We start from the raw sequence: 23,039 nt of genomic DNA on the forward strand, positions 1-23,039 counted from the left end.
CAACTGAAAAATTTAAAATAGGGAAGTATGATTTTAAAACCACAGAAATTGGCAGAATGTCTCACAAGTGGGTGTGTAGAACCTGAAACTATTTTTGTTGTTTTTAGTTTTAACTAGATTTCAAGTTGATTGTGTACCTTTAATAGGAAAATTATACCAGAGACTAACTTTATCAGTGTGTTTAAATGATAACCTAATCATATACAAGTCACTGATATTGTATAATAATTTTTAATTTAGCTAATTTGCTTTGTTTCTTATATGGTATTAATATATAAGGAAAATAATATTTTGAATTTTAAGAATACTTAGTTAAGACTGAAGATTCTCAGCTGGCAAATTCTGCAACCTATACAGATATTCTTAAGAACAAAACATTGGCAGTGCTATGTATTACATGCTGGAAGTCTGAGTCTCAAAGCAATGAGGTTGATGTAAATTGTGCAGACATGTCCGCCACCATCTAGAGAGTTGTAACTGAGATATGAGAAGGAATCAGTCTGGGTTGCAAGGTCATTCTCTTGATGTTGCCTTCATGGTGTAGCTGTAACTTAATGCAATTGCACATTACCTAAAGAGAAGTACAGACATAATTTGCAAGTCATGAGAAAGCAGGCTCTTTTGCCTTTAGCTTATTCAGTATAAATTGGAAATTATTCAACCAAGCATATTTAAAACTTAATAATGTGTTTGACATAAAAATAAGGACATACAATTGGTGTGATTATGTAACATAACTAATATGTTCATCTTTAAATTAAGATATAAACCAGAAGCCACTCTGCATAAACTAGCAATGCCAAATTCCAAATATTTTCCCATTAATTTTTTAAGAGACAAATAAGACTAGCTTAATTCTAACTTTCTTAATTCAAAGAACATGAGCTTAAGGTATTTTTCTTATATTTAATAATAATAATGCATTTTACTCGCCTTTTTAGAAACTTGACCTTGAAATCCGTTTACTTGACAAACTTTGATTTCCTCTTTCACACAAAAGCATAGATTTGTTAGTACAGCTTGTTCGTCAGAGCCAGGATTGGGATTTTGTTTGTTTTTTCAGTAATAGAGCACAGAAGATTTATGGAAGAGGGACGGAAAGCAAATTATTACATAAAATTGCAACTAGAGAAGAAAAAATTAGCGTGTGTGCGTGCGCGCGTTTGGACCTATCAGCTGTGGCATTCTATACCTTGGGGGATCATACTGAAACAACCCATCAACAACCATTGTCTAGCCAGGGAGCTACAATTCAATGACTCACGTGCATGAGGCCACACCAGGAGAATTGCTCAACCTTGCCAGGAGACTCAGGAAAGCACCCAGACATGCCTGAACTTGTTTTCCAAGCACATGGACTGAGGGTATAAAACAGACACAGTGGCCACATGCTGGGCCTTTCTAGTTCACCCACCTACACTGCAAGCAACAAGGACACTCTGAAGACTCCAACTGAGGGGACTGGCCCATATTTCAGGGGTGAAAAAACTGTGTACTATTAACTGCAATATGCAGTGGGGTGAGAAAAACTGCTTAGTCTAGTTGTTGCCCAGCCTAATAGGGTTGAGAGTTTAGACTACATGCTTATATTTTATTTCTTTTAGTAACTAACTCGGTCTTTTTGCCTATCACTTAATATCACTTAAAATCTATCTTTTGTAGTCAATAAATATGTTTTGCTGTTTATCTTTACCAGTAAGTTTGCCTGAAGCGTTTGGTAAATCTGCTCAGGTTTTGCAAAGACTGGTGTATGTCCACTTTCGTTGATGAAGTGGTGAACCAATTAATAAGTCTGTACTGCCCATCTTGAGCAGTGCAAGACAGTATATTCCTGGGGTACAGTGCTGGGAGCTGGAGGGGGATTTGAATCAGGTGCCTTTCTCTATGTGATTCATGAGTGGCTCGGGGAGCATGCATGGAATCTAGCTGGGTGTGGGGTCTCCACAAGCGGTTGTGCTGAGTGATAACAGCACCTGGAGGCGTTGCTAGTGAGAGACAGCCCAGGCTGGAGAGAGTTCAAGAGGCATATCGGTCCCACACTCCCAGGCTGCACCCTGGGGATTCCATCACACCAACCTTTATACTATTTATTTATTTTATTTATGCATGCGATTCTCTTTTTAAACTTCATTCTTGTAGGATGAAAGGTAGAGCACTCTAATTTCTAATTCAGCTCACGCTAAAATAATTGATTTCAGGGTAAAAGAGGTACAGCTCAGCTAATAACTTTGTTATGCTGCAGCTCATAATTTACTAAAAATAGTGGAATCCATCAAGCGGGATATCTTTGCTCCGACTACTAATTTAAAAAGGCACTACAAATATTGGTATTGGACTTCTTATAGCTCTTAGCACTATCTCAAGTTCAATAAGTTCCTGTTTAAAAGATAATAAAGACAAAATAATGTGTAAAATGGCATATGTTATACTAGTAATAAGAGTAACAATTTTTTGTTATTGCAGTCTAATAATGTTACACAGGTAACATAACCTTAAGCAGATGAAATGAAATGAATGAAATCTTTAAAATGTACAGTTTGGACAAGTTATGCAAACTTGTCTCCATAACATTTTCTTTTATATTAAAAATCAATAAGCAAATTTCAGTGTGATTGACCTACTGATATGCAAAATGAATACTTTGATAAGATCATTGGTAAATAGAGTTCCTTATATTTTGTTAAAAGAATGAGTACTTGTGGCACCTGAGAAAGTAACAAATGTATTTGAGCATAAGCTTTCGTGGGCTAAAACCCACTTCATCGGATGCATGCAGTGGAAAATACAGTAGGAAGATATATATACACAGAGGACATGAAAAAATAGGGGTTGCCATATTAACTATAATGAGAATAATCAGTTAAGGTGGGCTATTATCAGCAGGGAAAAAAAAAACTTTTGTAGTGATAATCAGGATGGCCCATTTCCAACAGTTGACAAGAAGGTGTGAGTAACAATAGGGGGGAAAATTAGCATGGGGAAATAGGTTTTACTTTGTGTAATGACCCATCCACTCTCAGTCTTTAGTCAAGCCTAATGGTGTTCAATTCTGCAGTTTCTTGTTGGAGTCTGTTTTTGAAGTTTTTTTGCTGGAGTATTGCGACTTTGAGGTCTGTAATCAAGTGACCAGGGAGGTTGCATGCATCTGATGAAGTGGGTTTTAGCCCATGAAAGCTTATGCTCAAATTCATTTGTTAGTCTCTAAGGTGCCACGAGTACTCCTCTTTCTTTTTGCTGATACAGACTAACACGGCTACCACTCTGAAACTTATATTTTGTTCTTTACTTATAGTACACATACAATTTTTATTTACAGTAACCTAGGGAGTTTTATTTATTATATATCTGCTTCATAAAATCTAAAAATTTTGGGGGGTTCTAAACATCAGATACTTATGGTTGACAAATAAAATGAACTTTTGTATAATTGACACTGTTTTAAAATGTTGTGGTTTTTTGAGGCTTAAAATCACAGTGATATGGTAAAGTATGTCAGTTCAAATTTGTCTTTTAGTCTGAATCTATCCATGTATGTAGATGCTCTTTACACTATATTGGTATTTTTAAATTCAAAGTGGCACAGAAATTTGACAAACGAACATTGTTGAATGTTTTGTTTGTTTTTAGATTTGAAATAAAGCAGTTTAAAACTATTTAAAAAAAAACCCATCTTTGTTTGTGATCTTAATAACTGTTTATATATTCATTTATGTGTAAATTGTTGTTGTAGCAGCTGTGTTACTTCCAGGATATTAGAGAGACAAAGTAGGTGAGGTAATATTTTTATTGGACCACTTCTGTTGCTGAGGGAGACAGGCTTTTGAGGTTACACAGAGCTCTTCCTTGGGGCAGATTTGAAAAAACTTGTCTCTCTCAGCAACAGAAATTGGTACAATAAAAGTTATTACTTCACCTACCTCTGTATACATTTTGTTTTACTGTAGTTCATTTGTACCATAAAAAACTAACTGTAAATTTAATATTTGTACACGTGAAAACATAGAAGGGTCACAGTAATATTTGATTGTAGAATTACAAAAAATCCTAGCAAGGATAAATGATTTCTTTTTAAATTCAAATAATTTTTATTTTTGTATTTAAGAAATGTGTAGATGGCAGAAGCTTCAGCTATTTCAGGTCGAGCTGAATAATTTTCATATGTGGAAGTAAAATTATCTCAATGTAATACTTAGACAAAAGCCTTCATATTGTAAGTTCTTAAAACCGAATTATTTGAACAACAGTCTCAAAAGAGATAACGTGAAACTTTTTACAGCTATACCATAGGAAAGTCAGACTGTTTAGCAACAATTTCCCCAATTCCCAGCGTTAGAAAATGCACAGTTTTATACAATCAGAAGTTAGTGAAAATGGTGACAACCACTGCACACTTTTGAATTTCCAGTTTTGTAGATGGTAGAAACTTTCATATGCTGATATCCTGCCCCTTGTTAGAAGAGACACGTAGGGGAATTATGATTATAAAAGCAAGATTGTCACTTGTCCTCTGCCCCACTGGAGAGCAGGAAGAGAGTACAAAACCTCTTCTTACTACTTTCCTATGTGGGCTGGCCTGTGTTGCCAGTCTGTGCATAGGAGACAAAGCAGGCTCCACATTTCTCTCTCTCCCTACACATAAATGTACTGGCAAGCAGAGCTGAGCCAGCATAGGGCAGGAAGATAGTAATCTGATATTGTTATAGGCCAGGAGCAGATTATTTCCTGCCTGGAGCAAGAAGTGAAGTAGATGGGGAATTGGCACACTAACTCGCAGTTCTTTCCTGAATTGCTGTTGGGGCATTACGTCTATCCACAGCCTCTTACAGAGAATTAGTAGCAATGGATGAAATCCTGGTCCCACTAGGTACATTTACACTGCAGTTAAACACCCACAGCTGGTCTGGGTCAGTTGACTTGGGCTTGCGGGGCTTGGGCTGTGTAAAATTCCTGTATAACTGTTCAGGCTCAGGCTGGAACCCAACCTCATAAGGACCCCATGAGAGGGAAGAAAAAAAAATAATAATAATGGAGATATACCTATCTCCTAGAACTGGAAGGGACCCCGAAGGGTCATCAAGTCCAGCCTCCTGCCTTCACTAGCAGGACCAAGTACTGATTTTGCCCCAGATCCCTAAGTGGCCCCCTCAAGGATTGAACTCACAACCCTGGGTTTATAGCAGGCCAATGCTCAAACCACTGAGCTATCCCTCCAACCCAAGCCCAACCTCTACACAGCAATTTTTAGCCCCACTGCCCAAACCAGCTGACCCAGGCGAGCCACAGCCATGCCATGGGTCTTTTATTCCAGTGTAGACATACCTGAAGTCAACAAGAGTTTTCCCATTGATTTCAACAGGGCCAGAATGTCTCCCAGTGTGTCAATCTACCCCAAGATGTTAACATTCGATAGCTGTAACTTTGTAAGTGTCCATAAGTAATTTATTAAACTTCTCCATAGCAGTAACTCTAATCCCATGAGTAGTCTCACCAAAGATGATGGGACTACTGTGTATGAGAGCTTTCAGGAATGGGGTCTGAATGGCTGTTCCGCATTGTTTATGCTCCCAAATATTCTTGGTGAAGTCAGTGAGAGTTTTGGGTGTGCAACGAATGCAGAATCAGACATAACATGAAGAAATTATCACTTGTAATAATTGCTTGTTTCATATATTTTCGTAATACCTATTGTGAACAGTTGTTTTGAAAGTTTCCTTCTTTTGCTTTTAACTCTTCACTTGAATCAATAAAAATGTGGTTCTTTTAAAAAAAAAAAAATAGAATAGAATGGATCTAAACTGAATGGTCAACTTTTATCATATGAAAGTGAGAATAAGTTTTCCATTTAGTTTATGGTTGACAGTGGTGTTAGCTGTAAATAATGTACATTGTATGTTATCCCAAAATATATACTGTAAAATGTAGTGTCCATTGCGAGCTACAGTCTCCAGTATTTCAAAAGATATGCTCACCTCTAATTTTTATTAGTAAAATATAGATCCTTTTAATGATGCAATCATAAAATGCAAACAAATCCATATCCTATAATAGCTAAATAATTTTCTTTATATATTTATTGAAGACTGGGACAGGGAGAAATTACTTGAAGCATGGATGTCTAATCCAGAGAACTGCTGCCAACGTTCAGGCGTTCAAATGCCAACTCCACCTCCAAGTGGGTATAATGCCTGGGACACACTCCCTTCTCCACGAACTCCCCGCACCACTCGCTCTTCTGTGACCTCCCCTGATGAAATCAGCCTGTCACCTGGAGATATTGAGACAATTCTGGTATGATTTATTCTTAAGAAAGATTCCTTGCCTATTACTTTGTGAATAGTTAGAGGCACAAGTAATGTCTTAAATATTATAAAAAAGTTGTTCTGGTATATAATGCTTTGCAACTTGTGAGAAAATCTTCCATAATCATTGTGCAGTTGGTTTTTAAAGTATGTTTTTAGTTCCTTACAAATAGGACTGAAATTAATTGGGAAATTGAACTGATTTCCCTCTCTTGTTTCTCTCCCCCCACAGCCTCCCCCCCCCCCCAACATAGTGCAAGAGAACTATTTTGTCATTTACCTTTGCAAAATAACCTTGGAAAGGACATGAGAGCTTTTTGTCTTTCTTTCTGTCTTTCTTTCTTTTAAGCAAACACTGAAGTGTGTGTAGAATCAGAGAAATGTAGAGTTGGAAGGGAGCACAAAAGGTCGCCTGGTCCAGCCCCTTGTGCTGATTCATTTTAACAATTGGCTTTATAATGACACAAGTTGAGCATGTGGCTGGAACAAGGGACACTCTTTTCAGCTTGACTGCCACCATTATAATGTAGGACTTCTGATTTAACAAGATAGGGTCATACCAAGTGTGTGTAGCTCAGCATTTCTTTGGAGACTTTTTATCTAGATGTTCAATTCCATGGTATCCATTTCCTTGAACATACTTAAATGCTTTGAATCTTCCCTTTTTATATTTTTCATTAAGAAACAAAGTTTCCTTTGTTTGCCTTTTAAATGTCAGCCTACTACTGTACTGTAAGATTATAAATAATTTTGCTGTGTGAGGGCTGCTTTAAGCAGTTTACAAGGCTATCACAAATTTCAGATATAAAAGCATCCTTCATTAAAATCAATAATGATCTTTTGGAAGATAGAACTCTGTTTTTCTTAATCCACAGCTCTCCTCTAATTTTTAAAATACTACAAAAAAGGTATATGGCATTATAGTTTATCCTTTTTTATATCTGTTGCAATACTTTTCCTGGAATATAACTGCATGTGAAATGAAGTGACAAATGTATGTTATATTGTATATTTCCTTTTCCTAGTATTGGGGGCTTGTGATGGGAATGCAAGATCAGGCCCACTATGAAATATGATGGTGGATGTAGTTTAATATCTGTGGTATTAGTTTTATATCTGGATTTAAATTGTGTGTGTGTGTGTGTGTGTGTGTGTGTGTGTGTGTATTATATATAGCTAGTTTACTTCCTGTTTTACAGTCTTCAGTTGTTAAAATGGATCTTTTAGGAAACTAAAGAAACAAGTACAGTTGTTAGAATTTCAGATTTTATACAGAGATATTTTCTATTAAGATGTTTCTCACTTAAAATGCTCATCTATGCACAAAAAGACAAATCCTGGGCCTCATTAACATCCTTATGTGAGACAAACACAAAATTGATAAGCCTAGGGGCCAGACACAGCGGTTGCTTCCGGGAGCAGTGCGGAGCCAGGGCAGGCAGAGAGCTTGTCTTAGCCCCGCTGCACCGCCAACTGGGAGCTGCCTGGAGTAACCACCACCCAGCCAGAGCCTGCCCCCGAACCATCTCTCCCAGTCAGAACCCCCTCCTGTACCCTAACTTCCTCCCAGACCCTGCACCCACACCTCTGCCCCAGCCCTCAGCCACCTTCCACACCCAAACTTCCTCCCAGAGCTCACATGCCGAACCCTCTCCTGCATCCCAACCCCCTGCCCCAGCCCAGAGCCTCCTCCCGGAGCCTGCACCCCCTCCCACAGTGCTGGGAGGGATCGAGCACTGAGACTGCTAACTTCCCCATTATCTTAGACTGTCCTGACAGCAAAGAGGCGTGGCCTCCCTCTGAGATTGACAGCAAGGGAGGGCCACACACACCTACAGGGTGCATTCAGTCACACATATATCTCCTTATGTGTTTTCAAGATCAGGGTCTTAACTTTCAATATTTTGGTTTTTTCTGATAGCACTTTTTATAAAATTCAGATAGCATATCCTATCACTAATAACATGGAAGGAAGGAAAGAGCCTTTATAATTTAGCTCATTATACATTTTGATCTAAAGATGCAAAGTACAAATTTTCAAATCAGTTTTACAAACCTCGACCTCATTTTTTTTAGATCTAGTGATTAAAATCATAACTTTAAATCAATTATTTAAATTGTTCCACCCTGCCTTGGGCCTGATTCTTTGCAGGGCAGAATACTTCCGTTGACATACGACTGACTTTATCTACCAAGTCCTGCTACTGCTATTGAAGTCAGTGGCAAAACTCTCATTGACTTTACTGGTGCACTGTCGTCTTTATTGGGAGCTAAGAGGGCTCAACATCTTAAAGGCTGGAGGTGGCAGAGATCCCAGAAGGCAATAAAAAAATTTGTTGCACAGGTTCCTAAAATATTTACTAAATGTTTGTTGGAGGTCTGTGGAAAGTCATGCACCTTTCCATTTTCAGTTTTTCAAACATAAAGCAACACTTTCTCCTTGATACATTCATAAAAGATTTTTCCCTACTTTGTACTGTTTTCTTACAGTAATTTGGTTTTATATTTTTATTATGTACTTCTCATGAGTTCTGCACATGGCACACAAGAGTTTGTTTTTCTTCCCTTCATCTGTATTTTTTTCTTTATCTACAGTGCGACATTTGTATGTGTAATATTTCTGTGTTTGAAGACCCAGTGGATATGCCTTGTGGACATGAGTTTTGCAGATCATGCTGGGAGGCGTGAGTATATGCATTTAGCATTTTTTTAAAAATGATTAGATTTTCCATTTTAAAGAGGCGGGGGGGGGGGAATCACAATCAATAAATAGCCATTGTCAGATGTTGAGCGATAGCTGTTCTGAACCATATGGAATACTTCCATAAGTTTTTTTCTTATTGGCCATTAACTGGCTGATGGGTACATAGCGATGGCTTTGGCCCTGATACAAGCTTAAGTGTGTGGCTGAATAGGGATTGATTTAAGCATGTTGTTTAGTGCTTTGCTGAGTTGGGGCCTAACTGTCTGAGAACTGATCTACACTTAAAAGTTTTACAAGTATAACTATTTTGGTTAGGAGTGTGAGTTTTACTGAAATAGACTAGTAAAAGCCCAAGTGTGGATGCAGCAATAGTGATATAAAGATGACTGTATACCACTATCACTGCATCCACAGCAGGGAGGGTTGTACTGCTTTAATTATACTGGTAAATTTAAAGTGATGCAACTTGTCTAGTATAGATAAGGCCTAATTCCAATGCATCTATTATTGTGGTATTATGTAAGAGCATTAAGCTCATCACAACCTTAAATAGGAGTTACTGTTTAAAATGTGGATTTTAGAGCATGTAGAAAAAATAATTCATGTTCATGTATTGTAAATTGGTGTGCTGTATCAAGCTCTGGTTAGGGCTAGTGCTGCAAATCTGGAGTTATTTGATCAAGGGGTTTTTGGGATACAGTGTCATCTTCCCCCCACCCCCAAGATCTCGTCAGTAAAATTGTTGAGTTCTTTTTCTCTTTTTTGCATACACATGGCTAAAATGTGTTGTTTATTGACCCCAAACTAATGTCCGGCATCCACTATCACTTTGGGGAAGCAATATTTTTAAAGATAGTAGAGGCTATCATTAGCTCTACAAACTGCCTTTCTCTTGGGTGATAGGGTACAGACAGTAATTTGTGCATGTATTCAGTCATATGCTCTGTGGTGAGGCATAGCTGACATCAGGTCGCTTGGTAGCTCATACAACATGCTGGAGCTGTTAAACCCAAACACCACCCTGGTACTGAGAGTTCAAGTCCTACCCTCAACAGACTTCTGAGATTACTCTCTGTCTGCATTCTGCTTGTGGTTAGGAGCTGCAAAGGGGGTCCTTATGGAAGTTTGGCCCTGAGGGCAGAACTTTCTGTTTAAGAGCTGATCATTCAAATTGCTTCAAAATTCACATGCATATTCCGACTGTTTTGAAAAATTCTGTACCTCATCAAGGCCAGGATAGCGTTAGTGGTGCACATCTGGTTTCATTTGGGTAAGGGGTTTCATCATATACAGCCCAGCTAAAAGCTGTATACAAAACCAGTATAAGTTCTGGTTATAGAGAGTTTGCATCTGTTCAAGCTTCCTCAGAAACTCCTTTGTGAGGGACAATCACGGAGCAATGATAGTTACATAGTGTCTTGAGGAAACAAGCACTGCACCTTGATCATGGACCATCAGTTTGTTTGCTCTCCTAGGGAGACTTTTGCACACTTAGTGTTACCAACTTGCCATTTGCTTGGTGTCCGGGGTTCCTTTTGGAAGTGTGAGTGGTATGTTCAATTTTGAAGATGGTCAGCACCCCACAAGTCTCCCTCAATGCCATCTGCCCAAATCCCACTCTAGGACAGTTAGGCAGGCAAAACTGTGTCCAGGATATGAGACCCAGTATGATGTTATGAGGCTCAATTGATGGGCGAGACTAGATGTCACATTGAAAATGGTATTGGAGAGGCTGGCACAAGAGTCGCAGCCAGGATGGATCAGTTCTGAGCTGGGAGGGGCTCATTGAGCTCCTTTAAAGTACTCCTAGGCCTGGCAGACAAGATCTATACTGGAAGCTGGGAACAGGCATGCTCTGTGCACGCCCAAGGCACATATAGCTGAGATTGGCAGGAAAGAACTCCTAAAAAGTTCAATGGGGAAGTTCACACATCTCAGACCTGTTGTTGAATGCTCTGTTCATCTCCAGGAGGTGTTCTCATTCATTTTAGACATCCTATTAAGATGAATGGGCCACTTCACACCTCTCTGAGCCTCCAGAACTGCAGACAGATGTGCAGAGCTCCTTTCCACTATGCTTGGGACTTTGGGACTCTTCTCCTCTCCCCGTTGCTGCCCCCCACTAGAAGAAGTGTTCCTTGCAGCCCTTCCACCAGCACTTTGTCTCCTTCCAGGGCCCCTCCAGCCCTACTGGTGTTACCCAGGGTTCTTTCAACCCAAACCTCTTGATATCTTTACTCTGTGCAAGGTGGTGTCAGGAAATAAATCAAGGGAGACACGCTCTTCAACTGATAGATGGCTGGCACAAACAGGACAACACAAGAGTGCTCTCACTTAAAGCTATGCTATACTTAGTCTCAAGCACTTGCACACATCCGCAACAGATTAGTAAAACACCCCCAACCCTCAATAATTACTGAAGTTGGGTGTGACTCTCAAGTGGCACAGCGTCAGTCTTCTGATGACCAATCTTCTGTCTGCTGGTGGGACCACAAGATGTGTCCAGAGGGAGAGTCCCTGAAGAGTCCAACTACCCCAAACTTTCTTCCCTTATTTATTCATTCACGCCCTGAGCCCCATGAACCTGAGTCTTGTATCACAGTATAGATGGTAGCCTAAGTGGTGAAAGCATGCCCAGGAAGCCCCCTCCTGCCGACCTACTGGTGCGCTTCAAAAAGGAGGGGGAAATAGACAGACAAAAAATACCTAGTTAACACAGAGTTATGGTTGCCTAGCACTACCTCATATCCTTTCAGAATGTGGAGAGTAGCTAAACCTAAATTTTTGAACACCAGAAATAAAGAGCTATGTTAAGACAAACTTAAACCTCTGAAAACTGGTAATGTCTCCCACACAACATTTACTCAACCTACTTTTGAGTGATACCCCAACTGGCTAGGGATCATAGGACTGCATCCTTTGTGAGCATGTGGAAGACAGAGGGGAAAGTCCGCAACAACAGCGGGGGAGGGGGGAGATATTTAGGCCTTGTCCTCGCTAGGAAAAGGATAAACTTTGCAAATGTGAGATAGTAAGCCCAAGCTATACTGGACCACTTTGCCGACTCCAGACAAACTGCCAAAACCTTGACAAATATTTATCTTTGTCCTAAGGATTCCGTCATCACCTTTGTTTGCCACTGACTGAGCCTTGTGATGCACTGTGATGTATGTCAACAGGCTGCATAAAAGCTTCATGGTGATTTGCGAATGCCAATGCAGGTGTAGAGTTTTGATGGGCACTGAGAATATGCTACTTCTGAAGGGATCCTGCACCACTGCACAATGCAGAATTTGAGCAGAATTTCCTTTTTCCCCATGCAGAAATGGGCTGCAGAGCTGCAGGCCACCACTAGGGGCTGCTGGACCCAGCAAACCCCAGCATCCCAACTCTCAAATAAAAAACACTGCCAGGTCAAGTACTAGTTAATAGCTGATGGGATCAGGTAGCCATTCCAAAGACTTATAGTTGATTTAATCTCGCTAACTGTCAATTTGTTCAGATCAAGCTCTTACGTGTTTCAAACTGTATTTTGACAAGAACAAGGATTGCTATTTATTGTAAAACCTAATTATTTGTCAGACTAATTAGTGCATACATTAAGTACTGCTATATACATCTTTTGGGGATTTAATGAAGAAATTTTGCTCAGTTTTATTAAATATTGTACAGAGGTGGGCACTTGCCAATGGGAGACAGGTGTAAACCACACATACATACATACATTCAAGTACTTTTTTCAGTTGTTCACTTGTGGACTCTTTTTTCCACCAAACGCCTCCTCAAATCTGAGGTACTTGTTGAGTGTAAAAACCAAGGGACAATTCATATTTCTTGTTTTAAAAAGAGATGTAAATGAAAGTGTATATTTTATTAAGTTAGTATAAGGACAATGATTTTCATCAATTTCTTAACTTATTTACTTTTTATTATCAAATTCTGTCTGACACAATTCTGGCAGGTTTTTGAATCTGAAAATTCAGGAGGGTGAGGCTCACAACATTTTTTGCCCAGCGTATGATTGCTTCCAGCTTGTTCCTGTAGAGATCATAGAAAGCGTGGTTTCCAGGGAGATGGACAAAAGATACCTACTGTTTGACATTAAGGTAAACTGTCAAGATGTTCCTGTGTGACTAGGGTGTATCTGACTTTCTTATTCCAATTACAATCCAACTTCTGTGTGAAATATGACTGTACCTTTTTTAAGTAGAGTTTAATAAATTAATACTGTAGATCTGAACTGTATGTAGTTTACATACAGTAATGAAGGAGTTGGCATGCTGTTGAGGACATTTTTTAAAAAGGAATAATTATATTTCTTCCTCAAGCACAGAAAATACACTTCCATGCTGGGCAATTTAATAATATTTCTCAGTATTTGTAAAATTGTTTAAAATTAATGTCCAGAACAGGCAACACCTAGATTTTAAACTGCCAAGAATATTTTGTTGGCATATCTTAAAAAAATGTTTTTAAATGAGTTTCTGGAAGAATATTTTGATAAATGAGTTAGTATTTCCATTCAGGGTTTCTGGGAAATTTCTACTGTACCTGAGTACAGTACCTTCTATTCACATCACTAGAGTTTTGCTCTAGCCCATACTTTCAGAAGATTCCAGACAGGAAAAGACGGTGGAAAATCTTGATTTGGTTAATACTAGATTTTATTTTCTCCATTGCTACAGAATGTATCTTTAAAAAGTAACCTTTTAATTAACTATGCAGGTTATTGGCCTGTAGTGTGGATCCTTAAAATAACTTGTTAAATTATTCTCTGGGTGGGGAGGGGAGAGAAATGTTTAGTACAAGGACTTACTTAGATATCTTGCAAGTCACTTTGCATGAGATCATAAAATGTTATACATCAAAGTGGGGATCTGATGCCCAGATTTGATCCAGTGTCCTTCATAGCCTCACCTTCTGAGTGACATGCAAGTCAGCACAGTTTTGAAGGGGAGCAGCCAAAGGTTTCTTTTCTTCCACATAATTTATTTTAGATAATTAATAAAAGGGAAAACACTCTACACTGACAGAAAAAAAATTGAGGCAAATTTCTGAGTTCTTTATTCTGGTTCTTTAAAAGTTTATTGCAGTTGATTATATTGAGATTGGTGATAGAGAACATAGGTTTTATTTCTTAATCAGCAGTACAGTTATGCACTGTAAAATTTCAAAGGTTATGTATTAAATACGTCTGTAAAAATAATGGATTATTTGCAGTAAGAGATTGTCTACATGGCAAATTGTTCCAAACTAGCAATTCTTGATTAACTCCATGGGTGAACACGCTTAAATTTGGAATAAGGTACTATTATTCCAGAATAAGTGTGTCCATATGTTGAGATAATCAGGAACAGTTAATCCGTTTTAAATTTACACCCTATCTTTTTCTGAATTAACTTTCATGTGTGGCCAAACCCTAAATCTTTTCACAAAAGAAGAGACTTGTACACATTAAGCATTTTGCATGAGGTGTAGCTGTTCAGGTCTTAGTGTGAATCTTAAGTATTGCTATAGGGAAGAAATAAAATTTTTGAGCTAGTGATTAAATAATTCTCTTTTTATAACTATTTTTAAAATACCATACCGGCTTAATTACAAGACTGTCTTATGCTCTTTGGCTTTGCTCCTTCAGAGACAGATTGTGATCAAAGGTTACAGTTCATATCCATGATGAGGATCTATTCCCAAATGTTAAGTAATTTTCTTCTCTTTTTTCTTCTTTTCAGGCCTTTGTTGAAAATAATCCTGCTATTAAATGGTGTCCTATACGAGCCTGTGAAAGAGCAGTCAAGCTAACAAGACAAGGGTCAAATACAACTGGTTCAGACACACTTAACTTCCCATTGCTAAGAGCCCCTGCCGTGGATTGTGGAAAAGGGCATCTCTTCTGCTGGTTTGTATTAGAAATTTGTACATGACTATATAAAACTATCACAGCTGCTGACAATCTAAAGGTCAAGAGAAATCTCGAGCCAGCTGCCATGCTGCAGAAGCCTACAAGAAACTCTGTAGGTTGTTGATGCGGTAACAGGTTGGTGTATAGTTTGACATGAATATATTTTCATACATACATGGGCTGAATATTAATGTGTGTACATTTGTGGGCCAAAGTATCCATTCCTCCTCTTCTGCAGTAGGCATAACACCAAAAGTAAGGAGGATTCCACTTACCAAAACCTTTTTGAACTTTGGAACTCAAAAATTCCTCCTCCCTGAACTTTGATTACTCACAAATCCTAGCAAAACATATGCCAAATCTTAAACTAACTGCAAGTATAAAAAACAATTCTTCCTCCATCTCCCTGGTGTACACTAGTGTGTGTGTGTATCCTTTAGGGGTGGCAAAGGATTGTCTACTTCAATATAACATTGTCTACTTCAATATATTAATAGCTGTGCTAGACACAAAATAGCTGCATGGAGCTCTAGGTTTAGAGGTTTGCAGTATAATCAGAATAGATGTTGACATGTTCACAATTATATTCCAGATAACCACTAGGTCATGCTTTTTTAGAATCCTGGGGTTTTATTTAATCTGAGGGAGTCACATACTGTACTATGTATGGCTCTCAGTAAGGCTAATTCTTAAGTGATTTTGTGGAGGAGGCTTTTCATGTGAAATTTGCTAGGACACAGTTACTCAAATATACAGCCAAGTTTCCCTGTTAAAAATTCTTATCAATGCCCAGAATATATAAATTATTAAGAACATACACACACACTAGTGTAGACCGGGGAGATGGAGGAAGAATTGTTTTTTATACTTGCAGTTAGTTTAAGATTTGGCATATGTTTTGCTAGGATTTGTGAGTAATCAAGGTTCAGGGAGGAGGAATTTTTGAGTTCCAAAGATCAAAAGGGTTTTGGTAAGTGGAATCCTTCTTACTTTTGGTGTTATGCCTACTGCAGAAAAGGAGGAATGGATAATTTGGCCCACACTGTACACACATTAATATTCAGCCCATGTATGTATGAAAATATATATGTTTCTCTGTTCAAAATTCTTATCAATGCCCAGAATATATAAATTATTAAGAACATAAGAAACAACCATATTGGGTCAATCCAATGGTCCATCTAGCCCAGTATCCTGTCTTCCGACAGTGGCCAATTCCCAGATGCTTTAGAGTGAATGAACAGAACAGGGCAATTATTGAGTGATCCATCCCCTGTCATTCAGTCCCAGCATCTGGCAGCCAATGGCTTATAAACATTCAGAGCATGGGATTGCATTTTTGACCATCTTGGCTAATAGCCATTGGTGGACCTATCCTCCATGAACATATCAATTTTTTTTTTTAACCCAGTTATACTTTTGGCCTTCACAACATCCTCTGGCGACAAGTTCAATAGGTTGACTGTGCGTTGTGTAAAGTAGTACTCCTTACATTTGTTTTAAACTGCTGCCTATTAATTTCAGTGGATGGCCCCTAGTTCTTGTGTTACATGAAGGGGTAAATAACACTTTCTTACTCACTTTCTCCACACCATTCATGATTTCATAGACCTCTATCGTATTCCCCCTAAGTCATCTCTTTTCCAAGCTGTTCCATACCCCTAATCATTTTTGTTGCCCTTCTCTGTCCTTTTTATAATTCTAATATATCTTTGAGATGTGGTGACCAGAACTGCATGCCATATTCAAAGTGTAGGCATATCAAGGCTTTATATAGTGGCATTAAGATATGTACTGTCTTATTATCTATCCCTTTCCTAATGGTTCCTAACATTGTTAGCTTTTTTGACTGCCTCTGCACATTGAGTGGATGTTTTCAGAGAACTGTCCACAATGACTCTGTAGCAGAGCGGTGACTCACCACCGTGGCACCTCCTGCTGGTTGTCCTGGGAATTAGCTTTCTCAGCCCTGGACCCTCTATAGTCCAGTATCTCACCCTCTGTTATCTGCCCTTCTGCAGTCCCTTTATCTCCACCATGTGTAGGCCCCATGTCCCTCCCAGACCCTGGTGCCCCTTACTTTGGGGTGCTGCACCTCACCCAGGGAACCCCACTCCCTTGAGCCCACCTCGCCTCAGTGACCCACTGCCAGTCCTCATCTAGCTCCTTTATTCAGGGGCAACTGGCTAGGGGGTTGGACCTGCTGCTTTTCCCTGCAGCCCCAGTACCTGCTTAGGCCTTCCTGTCAGGCCTCAGCCTAGGAGGTTGCCAAGCCTGAGCTCCCCAATTCGGGACATACGGGGAAAGGGGTTCTATTCCCACTACTTCCTAATCCCAAAAGCAGAAATCCACATTAAAACCAGTCCAATGCATAGAGTTCATAGGGGCGGTTCTCAACGCCACACGAGCCAGTGCCTTCCTCCCAGAGGCGTGTTTTCAGGCCATGTCAGACTTGACAAAGCCCTGGCTGGGATGATTTAGTTGGGAATTGGTCCTGCTTTGAGCAGGAGGTTGGACTAGATGACCTCCTGAGGTCCCTTCCAACCCTGATATTCTATGATTCTATGATCTCCCATGTGAGGAACTGCCCACTCACCACGGCTCTCACCTCCCTGCAGTTGCTGGGCCACATGGCCACCTGTACACGTGTGGTCAGTCATGCACGGCTCCACCTCCAGTCTCTGCAAGCGTGGCTGTCGTCGGTTTACATGCCCAACAGACACGAGCTAGACCAGGTGATTAGGGTGTTGGATCACATCCTGTCATCCCTATATTGATGGTTGGACACCAGGCTGGTGTTTCAGGGAGTCCCCTTCGCATCCCCATCACTAACCCTAGTTTCCCATGCTTTGGACCTGTGTTTGGGAGCCCACCTGGGTGAGCTGAGCACCCAGGGCCTCTAGTTGTGGGACTATCTGGCCCTCCACATCAACATCAGGGAGCTCCAAGCATTTCGGAGGCCTACCAGACCTTCTTGGTGCAGGTCCTTACAGACAATACCACCACAATGTATTACATCAACAGACACGGTAGAGCAAGGTCAGTGGCCCTTTGCCAAGAAGCTCTGAACCTTTGGCACTTGTGTGCAGCATGCCATTCATCTGGTAGCCAGCATCTGCCCGGCACCAAGAATATACTAGTGGATCGCCTCAGCAGGACCTTTTTGTCTCATCACAAGTGGTTGTTCCTGTTGTCAGAGTGCTACCGGTGTGGTGCTCTGCTGTCTCCTTGTTAGTATCACTCGGCTGCATTCTTGTGTTCCCTCTGTGTGCTGCCCCAGCTCTGCAGATAGCTGACACAGCAAACCCGACGAGAACCCCCCCAATGACCACAGAGTCTAGTAAGATGCAAAGTCACGTCGGCCAGGTTTATTGCAATCTTGGACACAATGGCAGTTCCCTGTAGATTTCTTAGCCTAATTCAGGACATACTACGAGAAAGTGCCTCTTGGCAATGGACTCGGCTCAGTCAGTGGCGGGACTTTCCACTGCCCCCTCGGCCGGACAAAGACACCGCCCCAGGGATGCATTCTTATACACAGGTACAAACAAGTTACACATCACACCTGACGTATTGAGGTGCAACCCCTCTACGCAGCAAGGTACAACCCCTTTACGTAGTAAGGTGCCGCCTCTCACCTTGTACATGTTCGATCAAAACAACTCTATCCATCATATTACGCTTTTGCCCCTGTCATTGGGATGGGCCAGCCTGTTCCTTGTTATCTGTGTGGAATGTGCAAGTATGTGAATATTCTGATATCTAGTGTTCAGTACCTTTTAGGTACGTATCTTCTTGCAGCATCAGCGCTTTCCTTGCCAGCTTCTGTGAGCAGGGCCTGCCTATGGCTCACAGCTTAACTTTGCTTTATGTTAGCAAAGTCTTGACCATTACTTTAGTACAGGTCTTAGGCCTCATACCAGGCCTCTGATACCAAGGTTTATATCTCAGGGCCTCCTCTTACTACAGTTCCATCCAGAGGCAGCCGGTATAATCTTCTGGAAGTGGGGGACTCCCCCGGTGGACTTGTTCGCCTCCCAACAGAAAATGCTACGTGTTCTGTTCACTCCAGGGGATGAATCAGGATTCCCTGTCAGATGCCTTTCTGCTTCCGTGGTCGGGAGCCCTGATTTATGCCTTCCCACCAGTGCCATTGATCCACAGAGTCCTTGTGAAGATCAAATGGGACAGGGCAAGAGTCATCCTGATAGCTCCTGAGTGGCCTCGCCAGCACTGGTTCGGCATGTTGCTGGTCCTGTTGGTAGCCAAGCTGCTGCGGCTCCCTCTCTGGCCGGACCTGCTGTCCCAGAACCATGGCAGTCTCCTGCACCTGAGCCTAGAGGCACTGCCCTTGACAGCATGGCTGCTGCATGTCTAAACGAGGACAAGCAGGAATGCTTGACTCAGGTGAAACAGGTTTTGCTGGGCAGCAGAAAGCTGTCCACCAGAGCAACCTATTGGGCAAAGTGGAAAAGATTCACGTGCTGAGCAGGCCTCCCTGCAGGTGATTCTGCTGCACCTCAAGCTCCAGGGCTTGTCGCTGTCATCAGTCAGGGTCCACCTGGCTGTTATTTCAGCTTTCCACTCTCCCTTCCAAAGCAGGTCGTTCTTCGCTTATGACATGACAGCCCAGTTCCTGAAAGGTCTGAAGCATTTTTACTCTCACATCTGGGATCCAATCCCTCCCTGGGAATTGATTCTTATGCTGTTGAGGCTCATGGGGCCTCCCTTTGAACCTCTGGATTCCTGCTCTCTTCTCCTTCTCTCCTGGAAAGTGGTATTCCTGGTGGCGGTTACGTCCACCCGCAATGTGTCTGAGATCAGGGCACTTGCGTGAAAACCACTCTATACGGTGTTCTACAAGGATAAGGTCCAGTTGTGGCTGTACCCAGCGTTCCTGCCCAAGGTAGTCTCCCAGTTTCATACCAGCCAGGATATTCTCTTAACGGTCTTCTTTCCAAAGCCCCACAATTCCAAAGAGGAGCGCAGGTTACGCACCCTGGATGTCCGGAGGGCGCTGGCCTTCTATATCAGCAGGACACGGCCTTTCCGTAAGTAAATGCAACTGTTTAGTGCAGTGGCAGACAGGATGAAAAAGTCGCCCAGTGTCTGCTCAGAGGATTTCATCCTGGATCACAGTCTGCATTTGATACTACTACGAGCTAGAAATGTGCCTCCACCGGCGATAGTCAAAGTGCACTCAGAGCACAAGCGTCGTCAGCGGCCTTCTTGACTCAGGTGCCGATCCAAGAGATCTGTGGAGCTGCTACCTGGTCATCTGTCCAAACATTTATGGCCCATTATGTGCTGACCCAGCAGGCCCAGAACGATGCTAGCTTCAGCAGGACAGTGCTGGAAGACCGCAAACTTCAAGCCCACCTCCATTTGCACTGCTTGTGAATCACCTAGAATGGAATCGACATGAGCAAGCACGCAAAGAAGAAAAAGTAGTTACCTACCTTTCATAATTGTTGTTCGAGATTATGTTGCTCATGTCCATTCTATTACCCGCCCTCCTGCCCGTCTGTCGGAGTTGCTGGCAAGAAGGAACTAAGAGAGCATAGGGTCGGCAGCGCCTGATATAGCGGTGCATGAATGTGGCACTCAAGGGGCGTCACTGCTGACCTTGCAAATACCGCTAAGGCAAAAATCTCCGATGGCCACGCACGTGGGTGTGTGCACACCTAGAATGGAATGGATATAAGCAATACAGCTGATATTCTAATCTACTTAGTAGTGTCATAGAAATTGGGACAAGGCTGACCAATAATGCACCTTAAGTAGTTATCCATTTTTAGAAAATAAAACAGTTTTCAGTCTCTTAACTTGAACAGGTTTATTGGTGGTCAACAGAGGCGTTCCTTGCAACAAAGAAGGTTCAGGATTTCCATGCTCACACCCTGAATCCAATCTCTAGAAGAATACCTAACATTGTCTCTCAAAGAGATGCAGCTGTAGTAATTTGGGTTTTCCCCTTTCTTCCTTTTTAGGCTGTTTGCCCTTCAAAACGTACACCAAGATTCAGGCTGTGTTGACAATCTGTATTTCTTACCTGTATTTCTGTAATTCCTGATTCATTCTCTTTTTAGAGTTGTTCAAAGTCTCTGCAGGTATTCCAAATTTAGGATTTGAATGAGTCTGTTCAAAAGTTCACAATTCACAGAGAAGCCAGTGTGCATGTCTTTGTTCGTTGTGTAGGGTGAATTAATCAGCCTTTAGGTAAGGGGGCTATTCTCTTGATAGTTGCCTTTCTGCTAATTTTGTTTTCTCTGCATACATATAAAATTATCCAAGAACAGTTATTATGGGTGAAATGTAGCCCCAGTGAAGTCAACGGGGCCAGGATTTCATCCTATGGCTCAGATTGACCCTAGCCTTATTTCAATTGTACAGGTAGAAGAGGGTGGCTCAGAAGGCTCTCTTTTCTTTTTTGTAGTTTTCTTTAAGCTTTTCTTGCTCACATGTTCCCTGTTGTGATGAGGACAAGGGAGATCATGAGTATTCATGTAGCTAATGACATTGCATTGCAGGAAGTAGTTTACCATTTGATCCTCAAAAAAACAATTTGCATTTTCTTTGATAAAGCAGGTATCCATGTGGAAATATACGCCATTTATAAACTATTTGTGTATTTCATGTGGCAGATGTCTCGAGCTGTTTTGCTGTATTTCCAGTAAAAGAGCAAGTCGTGACAATTCTGGAATCCGTGTTGACACATCTACACCCAAGCACCATCTGGAAGCCATGTATCTGCTGCCATCCTGAAAACTAGCAGTAGTAAATCTGGAAAATCTTGAGGGACCCATTGTTAACTCCTTGTGTGTCCATATAATTTCAACCAATATTATCTCCTTTCCATTTAGGGACTCTGGGAAGGGTAGAAATCCAAATTCACTCAGCATTAGAGGAGTGTGAAAGCAAGGGGGATTTACTTAAGCACTGTCCTTGTTATTAAGGATTAATGATTATCAGTGTACACGGACAAGTAATTCTGGGTGAAATTCATCCCAGCTGTAGAGGGCCTACGTACCACATAAACTCCACTTAAACTAGGAGCTTATACTTAGCCGGAAAGGTTTTTGGAGCAGGGACTTTGTCTTACTATATGTTTGTACAGTATCTAACACAGGAAGGCCTCAATGCTGATTGGGGCCTTTGGAATACTACTTTAATATGAATAATAAAGGCCTTTCGTAGTCCATCAGAACTGAGGTCAACTTCACCCATTGTACAAAATCTGTATGACCATCTCATATGGGCGTAGATTAGTTACTGGTCAGCCCATAAAACAGCACATACCAGCTGCTTTTCAGATATTCTCCATCATAATTAAAAAGCATTTTTCTTTGCTGCCTCACTTAAATTCTCCCATTAATTCTCATGAAGCTCCACCTTGGGTTGTAAGCAAATGTAAGAATGTTTTAAAGTGAGAGTAATTGAGTAGGTTTCTTTATCTTCCTGTCTTAATTTGAGTTTTAATATGCCTTGATTATTTTTCAATTTGAACCAAAGTAGAATTTAATCTAAACAATTACCTACTGTATTTATGACTTAATTTTTCAGGGAATGTCTTGGTGAAGCACATGAACCTTGTGACTGCCAAACATGGAAGAACTGGCTGCAGAAGATATCAGAAATGAAACCAGAAGAACGTAAGAGTGGTTTTTGTGGGATTTTTAACAACATTAAATAAGAACTATATGGTAGTTAAGAAATCAGTGTGAAAGAGGGGAGGGACAGGTTTGATAATTTGTCCTGTAGAAATTTGTCTAATAAAAAAAGGTGCTGAAAACTGTATAATTCTATTTTTTCCCCTTTCTTTAACTCAGAATTCCTTGTTAATGTCTTAAATCAAACACTACAGATTAGAGATTTGTTTTGGGTAACATCATAGGGGAAAAAATTACCTAAAACATATATGTTTTAAAAAAATCCTAATTCAGTAAATTTACCATAAAGTCAGAAACTGGTTTTACAAGAGGAGCAGCAGTGTCCATGTAAATAGCTAACCTGTCTCCCTAGGCCAGGAAGGACTAAATGCCACGCCCACAGTCTGTTCAGGCCTTTTCTTCTGGGAACAATTTATTGTTTGCACTTAATATCTTGAGCAAACTCCCACATAAAAAACAGTTCAGCA

General features: G+C 40.7%; 1 protein-coding gene across 10 annotated transcripts in view; it reads left to right on the top strand.

Moving 5' to 3' along the window:
• The window catches only part of ANKIB1 (ankyrin repeat and IBR domain containing 1), a 160,612-nt gene that overhangs the window by 110,072 nt on the left and 27,501 nt on the right, over positions 1-23,039 (top strand). For all 10 annotated transcript variants that reach the window (XM_039527120.1, XM_039527123.1, XM_039527118.1 and 7 more), the window contains 5 exons: positions 6,080-6,288; positions 8,895-8,983; positions 12,965-13,109; positions 14,733-14,899; positions 22,466-22,554. In XM_039527120.1, the coding sequence (XP_039383054.1) occupies positions 6,080-6,288; positions 8,895-8,983; positions 12,965-13,109; positions 14,733-14,899; positions 22,466-22,554 (699 nt within the window). The remainder of the gene's footprint in view (positions 1-6,079; positions 6,289-8,894; positions 8,984-12,964; positions 13,110-14,732; positions 14,900-22,465; positions 22,555-23,039) is intronic.

The sequence above is a fragment of the Mauremys reevesii genome, linkage group 2, assembly GCF_016161935.1.
Source record: "Mauremys reevesii isolate NIE-2019 linkage group 2, ASM1616193v1, whole genome shotgun sequence".
In the NCBI taxonomy this organism is placed as follows: Eukaryota; Metazoa; Chordata; order Testudines; family Geoemydidae; genus Mauremys; species Mauremys reevesii.